The sequence below is a fragment of the Panthera onca genome, chromosome A3 (genome assembly GCF_046562875.1).
Source record: "Panthera onca isolate mPanOnc1 chromosome A3, mPanOnc1 haplotype 2, whole genome shotgun sequence".
NCBI classification, from domain to species: Eukaryota; Metazoa; Chordata; class Mammalia; order Carnivora; family Felidae; genus Panthera; species Panthera onca.
This window is the reverse complement of record NC_138341.1, coordinates 108,352,678-108,369,779: the sequence shown is the minus strand read 5'-3', so window position 1 is coordinate 108,369,779 and position 17,102 is coordinate 108,352,678. Positions and strand designations below refer to the sequence as shown.

Below are 17,102 nucleotides of genomic sequence, written 5' to 3'. Positions count from 1 at the left end.
TAGAACATCAAATTAATACGCCATGAAGGAATTTAAGGGGGTGGCATTTTTTAACGAGTTGCCATAGTGGCAGATACAGCACTGTGGCACATACATCCTTAGAATACGCTTCCATAGGTGGAATTAAAACAGAATAATTTCTCATAAGAGGAGGTGAGAAATTTTGGGGGTGGATTTTTCTTTCTAAAACAGTTTTCATAAGTGATTAAAATGACAGCTTTTAAAAAGTCATCAAAGAACTAGATGTATGCTTAATAGAAAGGATCTGAATGTTCATGTTTGCACAAAAATAGGCAATCCATTTTGATTCCATGAAATGAATATTTACTGGTTAGAGTCCATCTTGATGGCATTAACAGATATAGCTCTCTGTAAGTACATTCTTAGATTGATTTGCTCTGAATTCACAGTTAAATCCCTATTTCTCTTTATTTAAAAAAAATTTTTTTAAATGTTTATTTATTTATGAGACAGAGAGAGACATAGCATGAATGGGGGAGGGTCAGAAAGAGAGGGAGACACAGAATCTGAAACAGGCTCCAGGCTCTGAGCTGTCAGCCCAGAGCCTGACACGGGGCTCGAACTCACAGACTGCGAGATCGTGACCTGAGCCGAAGTCGGACGCTTAACCAACTGAGCCACCCAGGCGCCCCTCTTTATTTTTTTTTTTATTAAAAATTTTTTTTAAGTTTATTTATTTTGAGAGAGACAGAGAGAGAGAGTGGAGGAGGGGCAAAGAGCGAGGGAGAGAGAGAATCCCAAGCAGGCTCTGCACTGTCAGCATGGAGCCCAATGTGGGGCTTGAACTCACAAACTGTGAGATCATGACCTGAGCTGGAACCAAGAGTTAGACGCTTAACCGACTGAGGCATCCAGGCACCCCTCCCTATTTCCCTTAAAATTTTTTTTAATGTTTATTTATTTGCAAGAGATAGAGACAGAGTGCAAGCTGGGGAGGGGCAGAGAGAGAGAGGAAGACACAGAATCTGAAACAGGCTCTAGGCTCTGAGCTGTCAGCATAGAGCCCGGCATGGGGCTCGAACTCGGGAATGGTGAGATCATGACCTAGACCGAAGTTGGACACTTAGCCGACTGAGCCACCCAGGCGCCCCCTATTTCCCTTTAAAGGTACACGCATGTGATCAGGTGTCTGATTGCCATCATCCATGTAGCAAATGCTGTTTGCCTTGAGTGAGTGGGTCCCCGGTTCCACAGCTCAGCATACACCTGAGTGGAGTGCCATTCTTCCAGCAAGTATGAGTCAGTGCCATTGGCCCTTGGCATCGGCAGCCACAGCCCGGACAAGTTTTCTAACTACCACTATCGTGTTTGATAGCAACTGCATCCATCCTCCCTCATTTGTGTAGGTAACTCAAGTATTTACACCACATTTCTCAACCAGGGGTGATTTTGCCCTCCTCACCCTAGAGATGTTTGGCAATGTTTGGATACATTTTTGGTTCCCCTTCTCCTCCTCCTTCTCCCTCCCCTCCTTTTTTGAGGACCAACATAGATTGGCCCCACTTTTATTTTGCCAAGGAAACACGTTGAAAGCAGCCTATACCACTGATTCCACAAATCTACCTTCATTTCATAAAAGAAAAGCTAATTTAATTTCCGAAATAGAAGGAGGACCTAATCCCCAAAGAAAGATCAGCCTCGTGTGGTTGCTAGTTTTCTCACTTGGCCATGGACTGGTGAGAATTTCATCATGGCCTACCATGAGTCAGAGGCCAGTGCTTGGGATGCTTGGCATACATAGTGCAGAGAGCACTGCTTACAGTTCCCTGATGCTTAATAGGCAACTGGAAAATGGTAGTAGTATGAATCATAACTATTGCTTAGAGACGATGCTGCATGAAATTTAAGAGCCCTTCCTTCCATTTCTGAAAATTCTGGTATCATTGAACAAGTGAATGGATGGCCTCTTGTAAGACAGCAAGGCTATTCTTTTCTGTGTATTAAAAGTTTCCTTTGGTGGAGAGATTTTTGTAGAGTTTATGGATCATATTTTTAGTAGATTATATCAAGCTTCAAGCTCAGTTACACCGTTTCTCTGCCTTTCAGAGTAAATCATTACACCGATGGGAGGCAACGATGCCCTATGCGTCACTCTCACTAGGCATTATGCCTCAGCAATATACTGAGTTCTTTCAGTTCTCTCCATGTTGAATTGGGTTGTTTACCTGAACCTCTGAGGACTAGGCTCTTTAAAAATGCAGTGGATGTTGTTTGTTCATTCAAGAAATGATTTTTGAGTACCTACTATGTGCCAAGCCCCGTGCTTGACCCTGGGGATACACAGTGAACAAAACAGATAAAGGTCTTGCCTTCAAGGAGCTTTTACTCTAGTTACTGCCCTCATGATTGGAGGGGGTACACAAGGGGTAGAGAGATAACAAAACAAATAATCTATCAGCTGGTGCTATGAAGAAAGGGGATGAAATGTAAGAGATGGGGGTGTGATTTAAGCACCATGGCCAGGAAAGGCCTCTTGGATAGGTGACTTGTGAGGAGAGTCTGGAAGAATTTTAGTATTAATGGAGTAAATTAATACATTTTTCTTGCTTATAAGCTTGTAATTATGGGATAAAGAGCTTCTGTACTTTCCTATGGGTGGGAGAAAATGCAAATATTGTAAAAGAGCAGTTGGAAAGAGAATCATATATTTATGACACTATTTCCTCAGAAGAGGAAAAGGCAGAGAAACAAACAAAAAGAACTGAGTCAAATGGTTGTTTTGGACTTTATACCAAGAAATGAGCCAGCTTTTCTCAAAACACCTATTACTGCCTCTCTTTCGTGGCATCCTGAGTATTGATCCAGAAAGCATCTTTAAAGGTGTTAAATATTTATTAACACTGGAAAAAGTAAGTCTCATCTGTGAAATTGTTGTTTGGGACCCAAGAATCTTGAAGAAAAGTACTGAACACTCATTGGTGGTTTATTTAGGAATATCTGTATATTTTCTCTTAAACATTACTGAATTTAAAATGCCTCTAAACTCAGCCCTATAGAATTGATTCCTTAACATAATCCCAAAGTCAAAAAAGATTAGTAAGTTGTCTACTTTTAGCTAAACGTTTAACTTTTGAGACTGAAATTGGTAACATCTTTTTAAATACGTTCTGCACTTCCAAGATTACTTTTTTTTAAATTTTAGTGTTTATTTATTTTTGAGAGATAGAGCGTGAGTGGGGGAGGGGAGAGGGAGACACAGAATCTGAAGCGGGCTCCAGGCTCTGAGCTGTCAGCACAGAGCCTGATGCAGGGCTCAAACCTACGAGCTGTGAGATCGTGACCTGAACCAAAGTCGGACTCTTAACTGACTGAGCCGCCCAGGCACCCCTCTAAGATTATGTTTTTTTAGTGGCACTCACCATCAGAGGACTGGAAAGAGACATCCAGAACTAGCTCTAATACGTTGTATGGTGACAACAGCTACACTTGTGGTGAGCATAGCATAAGGTATAGAATTGTGGAATCACTATGTTGTACATCTGAAACTAATGTAACATTGTATGTCAACTATACTTCAATTAAAAAAAAAAAAGTATCTGGGGCTCCTGGGTGGCTCAGTCAGTTAAGTGAATCTTTCCCTCTCTCTCTGCCCCTGCCCTGCTCACTCTCTCTCTCTCCCCCAAAATAAACAAATGAACTTTAAAAAAAAAAAAAGAAAAAAAGCATTAGCTCTAATGTTCTTTTTCACCACTCATGCTCCTTGGGAGTTTCTGTGATTCTGGAATCCATCTGTCTCTAAGAGGGAGGCTGCTTTCTCTGCTAGCAGATGAGCTTGACAGTTTGACTGTACTAAGTAAGCCTTTTCAACCTTGATTCTTAGCCTTAGCTGCACATTGGTATCACTTGGACGGAGTTTTAATGATACTGATGTCTAGGACCCACCTCTAGAAGCTCTGATTTAATAAGTAAGGAGGGCAGCCTGGGGAAATCAGAATTTTTTAAAAGCTCCCTAGGTGGTTCTCATATGCAGCCAAGCTTTAAAAACCCCTGCTTTAGTGCAGCACTTTTCAAAATGTAATGTGTGTATCAGTCACTCAGGGATCTGGTTAAAGTGCAGATTCTAACTCAGTCGAGTATGACGTGCAAAGACCAGGGACACCTGAGTAAGACTGTACAGCAGAGGTTGCCAGACAAATCTGACCCAAGGGCTGATTTTGCATAGCCTTTTGGCCCTTTACAGGAAAAAAATTTGCTGACTCCTGCTCTAAAAGGACTTTTGATAAAGCTCCCTATAACCACTGAAAAATCCCTTCTTAGTAATATCCCACTTTATAGGACCCATGCACCACTTTTTTTCCTATACTCAGGAATTTATTTTATATAAAAGTAATGGCGTAACTGGTAGATTACTTGCTGGTAAACTTGATCCTTTCAAGGCTTGTTTGTAAGCTTGTTAGGGAGATTTTAGGGCAGCCTTTACGTATCGCTAGTCTGGCTTCCTACCGAGGTGTGTCCCTTTCTGGCTCTCTTATTGAATACCCCAGTTGTTCAACAAGGACTCTCCACTCTGGCTGTCAAAACTCTGGCTGTGTCCCCCAGTCCTGTGTGAGTTCTAAAAGGTGGCCAGGTCATAACGGCCCTGGCTTTGCCTGGCTTTATAGACTTTTGCTCTAAATATGCACAGCTTAGGGGCACCTGGGTGGCTTAGTCGGTTAAGTGTCCGACTTTGGCTCAGGTCATGATCTCACAGTCCGTGAGTTTGAGCCCCGGGTTGGGCTCTGTGCTGACAGCTCAGAGCCTGGAGCCTGCTTCGGATTCTGTGTCTCCCTCTCTCTCTGCCCCTCCCCCACTCATGCTCTGTCTCTCTGCCAAAAATAAACATTAAAAAAATTTTTTTTTAATGTACAGCTTAGTGTCCAGTGAAAGACTCAAAAGAATAATCTCTATGCTTATTTCTGGAGTTTTATCTCTGTGTGGCTCCCTCCTCTACAGGACTTGGCTTCATAAATTTCAGGCACCTCAAATTCCAATCTCTGTGCCCTGCTTGGATTCCCCCTCCTTGCACTGTGGTCCCTACAGTGACTCCACGCAGAAAGTTGGGGCAGTCGTAGGCACATTTTACTTGCTTCCCTTCTCTCTCCTGAACTCCCTGTGTTCAATAACTGAAAAACGTTGTTTTGTCCAGCTTTCCAGTTGTTTTACAGCAGAAGGGCAGGTCTGGTACCAGTTACTGTATCATTGCTGGAGACTGTTTACTTGGATTTTTTTCCTTCTAATATTTTTCTACAGTAAGTAAAGGCAGGGGTCCTGTCACCATTTTATAGGTTAGATGACACAGAGTTGCCAAGAGTGCGTAAGAGGCTTGAAATCACACGCAGAGTTGGTAGGATGGCAGGATCCTGGATCACATGACTCAACCTTGCCTCACTAACCTAGATCCCACCTGCAGACCGACACATGCCAGTGGGTGTTACAGGCAGAGACCAAAGCAGTGGAGAAAAGAGAAGAAAGGGTAAAACAGGACAGTGGTGGAAGCGCGGGGAGAGGAAAGTTCTTTAGCTGTCTATCGGGGTAGAAATTGGGGCTTCTACAGTTACCCCAAGAGTTGCCTCAGATATCACTCACTGTCACTCATGACAATATAGAAATAATAGCCACCATTGGCTCCTTCCTTACCATTTTGCTGAGAGCTTCCTTACCATTTTGCTGAGAGCTTTCAATATTATCTCATTTATCTTCGTGCTCTACCCAAAAAAGACACTATTATCCTTATTTGACAGATTAGGAAACTGAGGCTCAGAAAGGCTCTTCTCTGCCCAGAGACACAGCTGAGACTGCAGCAGTGCTGAGACTTGAACCCAGATCTGCAGACTCCAAAGCCTGTGCTCTTCATCACAGGTTGCCTTTCCCTGACTTGTTGATTTGCCTGATGTTTTTCCTCCTTCCACCTCATTCCACCCCTTTAAGAGTACATTTATTTTCCTCTGACTTTAAACTAATACATGTTAATTGTAGGAGATAATATACAGAACATTAGAAGGGGAAAAAAAAAGCCATCTATACTCTCACCCTTATACGTATAATTATTTCCAGTCCCAAACTTGGCTTATTAACTGAAATACTCACCTTCGCTTTCATCAGTGAGTACCCAGTGAATGTTATTGATTTCAGATACCACAGGAACTGCATAGAATATTTAAAACGTCACGTAACTTGTTAAGAAAGTCAGAGCTTTGTGTTTATGTGTAAAGAACTACTGGATTCCAGTGGATACACAATGAGGACTTGATAGTCTCTTTAGGTGCTTCAGGTATGTATATGTTATGTTAAGTTCGTGGTCCTTACAGCTCCTTGCACTGTGCTATACCCATAGCCACTCAACAGATACCCTTTGATTGATTGATAGGCCTTCAGAGATGGCAAGTAAATTCCAATATTCAGTGAGCACCTACTGTGTGCCAGGCACTGTGCTAATTCCTGGAAATTAAGTGTGAGCTAGATACGGTCTCTTCTATCTTGGAACTTACCCTCTAGCAATAGAAAACCCAAGAAATCAGCCTCTGAAACGTTCCCATTAAAAGACATTCTCCTACAGTGGTATTTTTACTAGGCAAACTTGGAGTTGTTTGTCATGGGTAGGCTTAAAAAAGAATAGTTGTGAAAGATCAGGCTAAGTTCATAAAATAAAGAAGGGAAAATGTTACTTGAGGCTGACATTCAGTGATAGCTTAGCCAGCTGCCATACTGTTTCACAGGGAAAGGTTTTATTTATGTCTCTTTTGGTCTTGTCTTCTTTTCATCTCCATGTTTGATGTATAAGCTTTAGCCAGAGCCTTTGATTTACAGTGTTCTAGAGAAAGAGACCAGGGATGACAAAGCCTGCCAGGCCTTACCTAAAAGCCCCTGTGTTGTCCTAGATCGGAGCAGTCTGAGAGCCGCACAGAGGATTTCAGCAGGTGCTCAGGGAGAGCCCGCTGGGAAGGCAGCTTCCCTAAAGCCTCGTAAAATAAAGACCTTCTTAATCCTTCTTTGAAATACACAATTTGCTTGGGTATTGGATGTTATGGCAGCAATTTGTAGGCCTTTGAAAATTCTTTTACTATCTGAGTTCAATCAACAGAGAAAACTGAAAAATCCATTAATTATGAATATATTAAGTAAGGGGCTTTAAAATTTATTGAAAATCTGTAGCCAACATTTTTTAACCTCTAAAATACAGTTTACTAAAACTATAGTTACTGTTATAACATGCTGGATATTGATGGGTAGGGAGCTTAGGTATCTATCGGGAGTAATAACAAATTACCCCACGACTCAGTGGCTTAAAACAATAAACATTTATTATCTCATAGCTTCTGGGGGCAGAAGTCTGGGTGGCTTAGCCGGAGGGTTCTGGTTCAGGGTCTCATGAGGTTGCAATCAAGCTGAAGCCTTGACTAGAGCTAGAGAATCTGCTTCCAAGAAGATTCACTCATGGGACTCTTGGCTGGAGTTTTTGGCTGTCCACATGGGCCTCTTCACGGGACACAGGCTTGTGTCCTCAAGACATGACAGTTGACTTCTGCCTGAGTGAGGAGAGAGACTTGGAGGGGGAGGGGTTCAAAACAGAAGCCACAGTGCCTTTCAAAACCTAATCTGAGAAGTGACAGACCATCACGTCTGCCTATTCTATGGGTCACACAGACCAATCCCACTACAGCATGGGAGGAGACTACACAAGAGTGTGCATATCAGGAGAGGGCCATCCTTGGGAGCCATCTTGGAGGCTGGCTACCACATGGGCTATGTTAAGATGGAAAGTAAATTCCAATATTCAGTGAGCACCTACTGTGTGCCACAGTTCAGCAAAGTTCCATTTAAAAGTCTATCATGTTGGTTGTATCTTCTTGAGAGATATAAAAGTGAAAACCCAGAGCCATGGGGTTGTGTGTGTGTGTGTGTGTGTATGTCCCTAAGTCTCAGCCAATTGTACAATTCCTTGTCATATTATAGGGCCAAAGAGCTGACACCTGAGAGGCAGGAATTGATCACCAAAAGACTTTCGAGTTTGCGTGAATAAATCTCAACCTGAATAAGACCAGTGATCCAGTACAAAGGAGAAGCCCCATCTGTTTTGTTCACTGATGGGGGCACTGACCAGGCTTAAGTTGTAGGAAATCTGAGGAGGGAACCTTTCTTCAGTGCAACATCCTGGAAACACCTTCTCCAGGCCATGGTCTGTGCTCCTTTCAGTGCTCATTTTCCAAAAGGGAAAGAAAGGGACCCAGTACCATCTTGTTCGTGGAGCCCTTCCTTTATTCTCCCCCATAGGAGACCTGAGGTCTGGTCTTGAGCAAGTCACATGCTTGCTCTGTATTAAATTCTGTAACAGTACCAAAGTGGTAGGACTAGAAAGAAAGGTAATGAGTACAGTACGTGGCTAAGTCATGTTGCAACTGGCATTTTACCAGCTATTGTTCCAATGAAGAATCACCTGGGCATTCAAATGTGAAAGCTACTGGTTCCCAAACGGCCTTTTATTTCAACTCAGAGCCTTAAATGAGCCAGTCTTATGGCATGCGAGGGGAGGTACCTGATAATAGCAGTTTCTACAATAACAAGTAGTCAGGGGGAATTACCAGAACCTTTTGGACATCCTGAGCAATGTGCAAGCTATCTGCCTGTTTGCACTCAATGCTTTTTCCAAAGGGTTATGGTTGTAATGAGGATAATAGGTTTTCATTGTAAATACAGAAAAACTTCAAGAAGAAAGCTTAGGAAGAAGAAACTCTAGAAGGAAAAGGGTGGAAAGAAGTTGGGATGGTGTTCAAATATATCTAATGATATACTGTCTTAAAACTTCACGTTAGTTTACTCTGGTTGGTTTGCTGTATTTGCTTTTGATTGTTTCCTGCTCATTTGGATATTTCATATGTTGTTTTTTTTTTTTTAAGTTTATTTATTTATTTTGAGAGAGAGGGAAAGAGAGAATCCCAAGCAGGCTCTGCACCATCAGTACAGAGCCCAATGCAGGGCTCAAACTCACAGAACCGTGAGATCATGACCTGAGCCGAAACGGAGAGTCTGTCATTTAACCCACTGGGCCACCCAGGTGCCCCTTCATATATTTTTAAAAAGCAATGCAGAGGAGAACACAGTCTCCTGTTTAAAACCTGGAGGTAATCATTAATCATTGTTCCCATTTTTGTGATTTACTAGTAGCTTTTTATTGTTCACCAAAGAAAGATCATACTCTCTGTATGGTTTTGCATGCTGCCTCTTTTTCCCTATGTAGAATAGGGTCCTAGAAGTGGAATGCCTGCTTTGAAGGGCATGCACATGTCACATGCACATCTTACAAACAGTGCCACTGTGAACATAAATGTCCCATGTGTTTTGTGTTGCACCCTGCTCACACACACACCAGAGCTGACAATTCTGAGAAGAGGCAGGTTTGTGCTATGTGTTAGGGAGCAACCAGGCTCAACTGTTCTAATCCCTTTAAATGACACCCAGCCAGATGTCACCTCCTACCAGCCCCTTTCCCCACCCTTTCTCCTTCCACCTCCTCATGTTTCTGACTGTAGGATCATTTCAGGTTTCTGCTGGGAAACTCACTTTTTGTGAGCCACCTTCTTTCAGCTGGGTGGAGTGTGGGTATGTGGCACCTTTGGGTTTCATGCTCTAGCTGGCCTTCCTGCAAGTTGTCCACTGGAGGTGCCCTCCTCGCCTTCCAGCATGTAGTGGATTGACAGGTGTGCACTTGGGGATTCTGAGCCTGTCTGCTGATTCTTTCTTGAGAATAGACTCCTGGCAGATAAATTACAGGATTAAAGTATCTGAGTCCCTTGGCCCTCTGGGAAAATGACACCTGGTTATCCCCCACCCAGCAGGCTGGGAAGGGGCTCATCTCCCCACATCCTGGTAATATTTACTCATTCCACCAGTACTGATGCCCACTGTGTGTCCTCACTGAGAATACCCTATGGGTTCAAAGTGTCATCTCATTGTTTTAATTTGCATTTATTTGCAAATAATTTATAATGAAATGTAATATTTAAAAAAAATTTTTTTTTAATGTTTATTTATTTTTGAGACAGAGAGAGACAGAGCATGAATGGGGGAGGGTCAGAGAGAGGGAGACACAGAATGTGAAACAGGCTCCAGGCTCTGAGCTGTCAGCACAGAGCCCGACGCGGGGCTTGAACTCACGGACCGCGAGATCATGACCTGAGCTGAAGTCGGCCGCTTAACCGACTGAGCCACCCAGGCGCCCCTGAAATGTAATATTTTAAAAGCTGTGGCAATATACACATATTACATAAAATTTACCATATTTACCAGTGGCATTAGACTACATTTACGTATTGCGTAGGCATCACCACCATCCATCTCCAGAACTTTTCTATCTTCCCAAACTGAAACTCTGTCCCCATCAGATGCTAACTCCCCATACCTCTTTCCCCAGCCCCCGGCATCCACATTCTATTTTCTGCCTGTATGGATGAAATGCAATATTTTCATATGTATTGGCCATTCACATTTCTTCACCTATCAATTCTTTTAAAATGTCCTCAGCCTATATTTCCTATCGGGACATTAGTCTTTTTCTCATGGAGTGGGAAGAGTTTCCTAGGAAAGTTGAGAGTGACTGGATCAAGGATTTTTCATTTTTTAAGCACTGTTAAGATTGGTGGGTTTTCTCTGCCTAGTCTTGATTCTGGAGAGATTTGCCTTCTTTTATCCCCTCCTGGTTTCTAAGCTGCGATCTCCCAACTGTTTCCTCTCCTTAGAAATGGGCTCAGTATTTTTTTTTTTTTTACAGCTTTACTGAAGAACAATTGACAAAATTGTATGTATCTAAAGTGTACAACAGGATGATTTGTTGTAAAATAATTACCAAGATCAAAGTAATTAACACATCCATCACCTTAAGTAGTTAACTCGTGTGTGTGTGTGTGTGTGTGTGTGTATGTTGAGAACACTTAAGATCAAAAAATGCCCTAGGCTTCTGGTGCTTATACAGCTATAAAGCCAAGACAGTAAACAACAAAACTAGTAAATTAACAGCATTAATTTAATGTTATGCATTATATTGTTTTGCTGAAACTAAGTCACAGTTTACGACATGAATGTGACCTGCAGTGACGATATGTAAATAAATAATTTTTGAAAAAAGAGAGAAAGAGAGAAGGAAAGAAAAAATGGCTCAGCAGGCCTCAGGGTGAGCTTTGGTGCCCCCACTGGTCCAGCCCGAAGCTGCTTGTTGCCCAGGCCTAGAGGAAACTGGGTTGTTTCTACCTCTTTGTTTTTTTTTAATTGATTTTGAGGTTTTTTATTTATTTTGAGAGAGAGAGAAACAAACAGACAGATGGGAAGGGGCAGAGAGACAGACAGAGAGAGAGAAAGAGAGAGGGAGAGAATCCCAAGCAGGCTCTGTGCTGTTGGCATGGAGCCCGATGTGAGGCTTCAACCACAAACCTTGAGATCATGACCTGAGCCAAAACCAAGAGCTGGACACTTGACCAACTGAACCCCGCAGGCGCCCCTGTTTCTACCTCTTCTCAGGAGCACCCCATGAGCCCCAAACCTTGCTTCTTGCTTATTTTACCAGGAAATTCAAGCAACAGAAAAAGAACTTTCTCATGGCCCTGACACCTGCCCCTGTCCCCATAGGCCCCCATCTGTTAGAGTGAGTACATTGTCTCTGCTCCTATTTAAGGCTGGTCCCTCCTAAGGTATGCTGTCCCCATCTCCTCTCTCCCAGTCACGTATATCACACCTCCACTTATCTCCTCTCTCCTGCATTATTGATTTTCCCCTCTTGACTGGCTTATTCTTAGCAACACAAAACATGCTGCAATGTCCCTCATCTTAAAAAAAGAAGTCCTCCCTTGACCCCATATTGCTCTTGGGCTCCTGCCCCACTTCTCTGTTCCTTTTTCCAGCAAAGGGCTGTGAAAGATGTGTCTAATTTGTCCATACTCACTCTCTCCCTTCTTTCCTTCCCAATTCCTCTCCAATCCCCCCCAGCCAGGCTAGTGCCTCCCCTCCCCACTCCCCGCTGCCCACTGACCACCACCTCCCCCCCACCCCCGCCCCCACATACACTCCACCACTGCTGTTACCAACTTAAGTCATGTGGCCACACTTGGCAGCAAAGGAGGCTGGCAATGCAGCCTAGCTGTGTGCTCAGAGAAGGGGACACAGGATTGGGGGTGGGGGAACAGGTAGAGCAATGTGAGGGGGAAGAGGGAACTATTTCAGAGCCACTACGCACAGTTCAATGGGGCCGGATGTGAATGCACGCTCTCCTCCACGGGAACCTTAACCGAAGAATGTAAAGAACACGGCGGCTATGAATAGCGCAGGCCCAGCCCGCAGGGGCAGGGCTGCTCTTTGTCTAGCGGGAGGGCAGAGCAGACCAGCAAAGGTGCTTTCGGCGGCTGGCTTCCGATCTTGACTTCAGAAGATGAAAGCTGCTTTTTTTGTTTTTATGTAAAGAATTGGATTCTTTATTTGTGATATCCATCAACCTTGCTATTCTATATTTCTATCAGGAAGGCAGTTTTCTCCACTAGCATTTTTTGTTTTTTATAAAACAGCTTGAATTCGATCACGCGAAAGGGCTACAATTATACAATTGTTAACCAAGCACAACACATAGCTATTTTGCTTTACAACTTGCACCTAATATATCAGTACAGCTGGTTCATCAGTTGTCATGAAGGTTGCATTTTTTTTTTTTTTTAGTAGCCCAACGCAGGGCTTGAACTCAGGACCTTGAGATCAAGACCTGAGCTGAGATCAAGAGTCAGAGGCTTAACCAACTGAGCCCCCCAGGTGCCCCATGAAGTTTGCATTTTTTAAGGGAAAAATGTATCTAGTATCCAGGAACAATTTTCTGATGAAATCTCCAGTTTTCTGCAATGTGGACTGGAGCTTGTGTCTTTCCAATTTTATTTGAAGATCCTAAAATTTAGATTGCCTTTTCCAAATCCTAATGTTCAGATTGCATTTTTCAAACCAAAAATTGTGGATCAATCCCTGTGGCCTGTATACATATCTCCATCTTCACGGTCATCAGAGGCCTTAGCTTCCTTTCCAAAACCACTGGACTAAGTGGGGGAGTAAGTCTCCCATTGTGGATCTTTTTATTGTTACTATTATTACTATTATTATTTGAGAAAGAGAGAAAGAGCACGTATGAGCAGGGGAGAGGGGCAGATGTAGAGAGAGAGAATCTTAATCAGGCTCTGTGCTCAGCATGCAGCCCAATACGAGCTTAACTTGGGGCTCGATCCCATGACCCTACAATCGTCACCTGAGCCAAAATCAAGAGTCAGACAGATGCCAGACAGATGCTCAGCTGACTGAGTCACCCAGGCTCCTCTCTCTTATGGGGTCTTTAAGGATGATTCCAGCCACAGAAATTACAGAGAGGCCTATGAGATGAAAGGGTCTATTGTACTCTCAGGGCCTAGAGGAAGGGGAGCCACGTGGGAGGAGCAGCCAGGGAGAAGACTCAACCAGGCTGTGGGGGAGCACACCCCAGGGCAAGTGCCTTTGTGGTGGTCATGGAGGGGTCGACCAGCAAAGGTGGGAGGGCATTTTACTGGTGTGTTTGAGTGTCACTTGGTCAGAGTCAGGGGGGAGCAAGAAGAGGAGCTGTAGCAGGGACCAGCTTTATCACACTGGTGTACCTGGTTGCCTGGGCAGGTGCTCACAGCATGCTTGTGGGGGGGTGTTGAGGCATCAGAAAAATGGGAACTTACAAAAATTAACAGCACATTTAGCTAAGCCACGTCCCTTCCAAAGTGCTTCATCAAATCTCTCCTTCTGCTGTACCCAAAAGAGAGGGTGCACTCCTTTAAAACAAATGAAAGGATAAATACTCGCCATAGCGCCAGCTTCTCTTGGCTCCTGTTGTACGAATTGATGGAACGTCACTGATTAACAAGTGTCCTCTCCGGCCACCCCTCTTGCATGGAAAAGCTGAGCATCCACACAATCACGGCAGCCTGCTCTGGATGTGGAGTGACCAACTGTGGAAATGAACCATTCTCTGTAGTCCTGTCTCTACCATGCGTGGGACCCAGCAAGAGGATATTCAGGAAGAACGGAATAAGGCAGGGGCTGGTCAGTACAGTTGTAGCTGTTATGCAACACCCCCCCCCGTGTGGCTGCAGGCCCCCAGCCGATGTTTTAGGAGCTTGTTATCAGATTCCTCAATACAGCCTCGGCAGGGCTGGCACGCTTGGCAGCCCACGGTGCAAATGAAAAATATAGGAGTCTGACTCAGGGAGCGTTTCCCTTCCTGTCTTTCTTCTGAAGGAAAGGAAAGTGATTGCTGTGGAAGCTATTTCTGATATTCATAGGAACATGATGGCCTGGCTCGGCTGGCCAAAGGAAGACAGACAGCCTCAGTTAGGAAGGTGAGGTGCCATTTAAAACCATAACGGAGGCACGTGCTGTTGTCACCTGTCTCTGGTGCTCCTCATTTTCCAGAACACTGTGCTTTTCATGATCTTATCTGCTGCAAGAGACCTTGTACAAACATCACTGATGGATATTTTCCTTGTGGCAGAACCTTTCATCTCAAGAACTGGTTATTATGCACCTGTCCATGTGGGAAGCATGGTTTGCATTTTCTGGGCCACTAGGGGTTGTGATTTAGGCACCATCGGAGGGAGCCCTGGGCTTTTCTTTATCGTCGGTGGGTGTGAACTTGGCAGCAGGTTATGTTTCTGTGCTGTTCACGGTTCTCTTTTATTGGTCTGTGATCAAGCCATTTATTATTTTCGGATGGCGACAAAAAGTAATTAAACTCTTTGTTATCAAAGCTCCTACAGGAAAAATTATTTAGCTTTATCAATCCTCTGTAACCATAGCCCTCCTTTTCCCATCTTGAAGTAACTATTTGTAGATATTTTTTGATAATGTTTCTTAGGAATATAAGTGTAATTTTATAGCATGAGTGACTGTAATTTGTTTGGGTATGTTTTTTGTTTTTTGGGTTTTTTTTTTGTTTTTTGTTTTTTTTTAGGATTTCTTCTATTCTGATACCTTTACATGATTCTGCATTGTCACTGAGGCAGAGTTTGTGTAGGGTAGCAAGATTTTCTTCAAACAGCTTTACTTCAGCAATCTACACATGTGTCTGTCCCAAGAATTTCATCACCAGTGTCTTGCCTTCTGCAAAGTCGTAAATGCTGAAGGCCCCTTCTTTGCCCCAGCCAGAGTGGTCAGTCTAGCACAGAGGCTGAGAACTGGACTCTGGTACTAGACCTCCCTGGGTTTGAATCTGAGCTCCACCACATAAGTAGCTGGAACCTTGAGAAAATCACTGGGCCTCTCTGGGCCTCATTTTCCTCACCCATTCAAGGGGATGCTTCACAAGAAAGTTTCAAGAGTTCAGTGAGTTATGTTAAAGCCTGTGGAATGGCGCCTGGCACGGGGTAGGTTTCTCATAAGTGCTGTAGTCTGTGACTAGTCTGTCACACCACCTCCCCCATCACCATGACCTTCCGAACTCCCTTCCCCATCTCTCCCACAGGCAACTCCCTGTCTGCATTTACCTCTCATGCTTCCACCAGCACCTCCTCCCTGAAATCTTCGCTGCGTGACTGTTTCTGTTCAGGTCCTAGGGGCGGCACAGATAACACTGTCCAACCAGGTAATTTGAGGAAAGCTTAATAAAGAGGGCACGGGCAAAGGTGTGAGCATGCATGAGGAGACCACAGGGGAAGCACAATGCCCAGGCCTTGGCAACCCCGAGAGAGCATGCTCACAGGAGCTGTGTGGAGAGGGCTGCCTGGCAGGGGCCAGCGAGCTTGGTAGAAGGATGCAGCCAGCCCATGGCAACCGCCCTGGAAGACAAGCAGGGAGGTAAGGAATCTGACCTCACCTTTTTCTCTCCTTGATTCTCCTGCCAAGCGCCACCCCCTCGTTCTCAGCTCCAAGACGGAGAGCAAAGACACTCATCCGTGCCTGCAGTGCATGGAGTCACCTCCCAGGGCAGAGCAGGGCAGAGCAGGGCAGAGCCAGCTGGAGAGTGGATTTAGACCAGAGGAGAGGGGGAAAATACCAGCCTACTGCCCTGAGGCCCTGGTCTGCGGCCCCCACTCAGCTAGAGTCATGGCCCCCGGCGGTCTGGCCTTCATACATCGCCCCTCGTGGAGCTCTGCCCGGTACCTACCGCTGTGGTCTCTAACCCTGCCACATGGCCAGTCTGCAGGCGGCTCAGCAAACACACCCGACCTCTGTGCCGCTCTTCAACTTGTCACAGGGTGCCCTTCCCTCCTTCTAGGCCTGGAGAAGTGCAGCATGCTTACAGTATCCAGTCCAGATACCCTTGCTCTCTGCAGTCTTCACTGCCTCCTGTTAGGTTGCCTGTTAGGCTGGCTCTGCATGTATCCCTGCTGCACTGCATGTGCTTTAGAGCCTTACCTGTGGGACTGCCTCCTCTATAGACTAGATCACCCTCTCTTTTTTTTTTATTAAAAAAGATTTTTTCAATGTTTATTATTGAGAGGCAGAGAGAGACAGAGCATGAGCAGGGGAGGGGCCGAGAGACAGGGAGACACAGAATGTGAAGCAGGCTCCAGGCTCTGAGCTGTCAGCACAGAACCTGATGTGGGGCTCGAACTCATGGACTGTGAGATCATGCCCTGAGCCGAAGTGGGACGCTCAACCGACTGAGCCACCCAGGTGCCCCTAGATCACCCTTTCTTTGAGGAGAGACTGTGCCATACTCTTCTCTGCATTCCTTTGTGGTGCCTCCAAGTGGTTGAAATAAAAATGCTCAAAAAGTCAATTGCATTGAAACGACTAGTTGGAAAGATGCAATAAATACCACTTAACGCGGCTGAAGGTGGTGTTAGTTATGAATAATGGATTCAGATTTTTTTTTAATTCTTTAAGTTTCTTTATTTTTGAGAGAGAGAGAGGGAGAGCACCCACGAGCTGGAGAGGGACAGCTCTGTGCTCTCAATGCAGAGACTGACATGGGGCTCGATCCCATGGAAGTGTGAGATTATGGCCTGAGTCAAAATCCAGAGTCAGACGCTTGACTGACTGAGCCACCAGTCACCCCTGGATTCAACATATTTAACACTGGCTAACTGTATCATATGTTGTGCATAACCAAGTCACTCTCTGAC

At 44.5% G+C, this 17,102-nt stretch overlaps 1 protein-coding gene across 11 annotated transcripts in view; it reads left to right on the top strand.

Annotated features, from left to right (window-relative positions):
• The window catches only part of SHLD1 (shieldin complex subunit 1), a 95,710-nt gene that overhangs the window by 46,362 nt on the left and 32,246 nt on the right, over positions 1-17,102 (top strand). Inside the window, exon 4 of one of the 11 annotated variants that reach the window (XM_060612748.3) lies at positions 5,742-9,931. The exons of the other annotated variants lie outside the window; for them this stretch is intronic. Within the exon in view, the coding sequence (XP_060468731.1) occupies positions 5,742-5,746 (5 nt within the window). The 3' untranslated portion in view covers positions 5,747-9,931. Of the gene's footprint in view, positions 1-5,741; positions 9,932-17,102 lie in introns of those variants that run through there. 11 annotated transcript variants of the gene reach the window in all.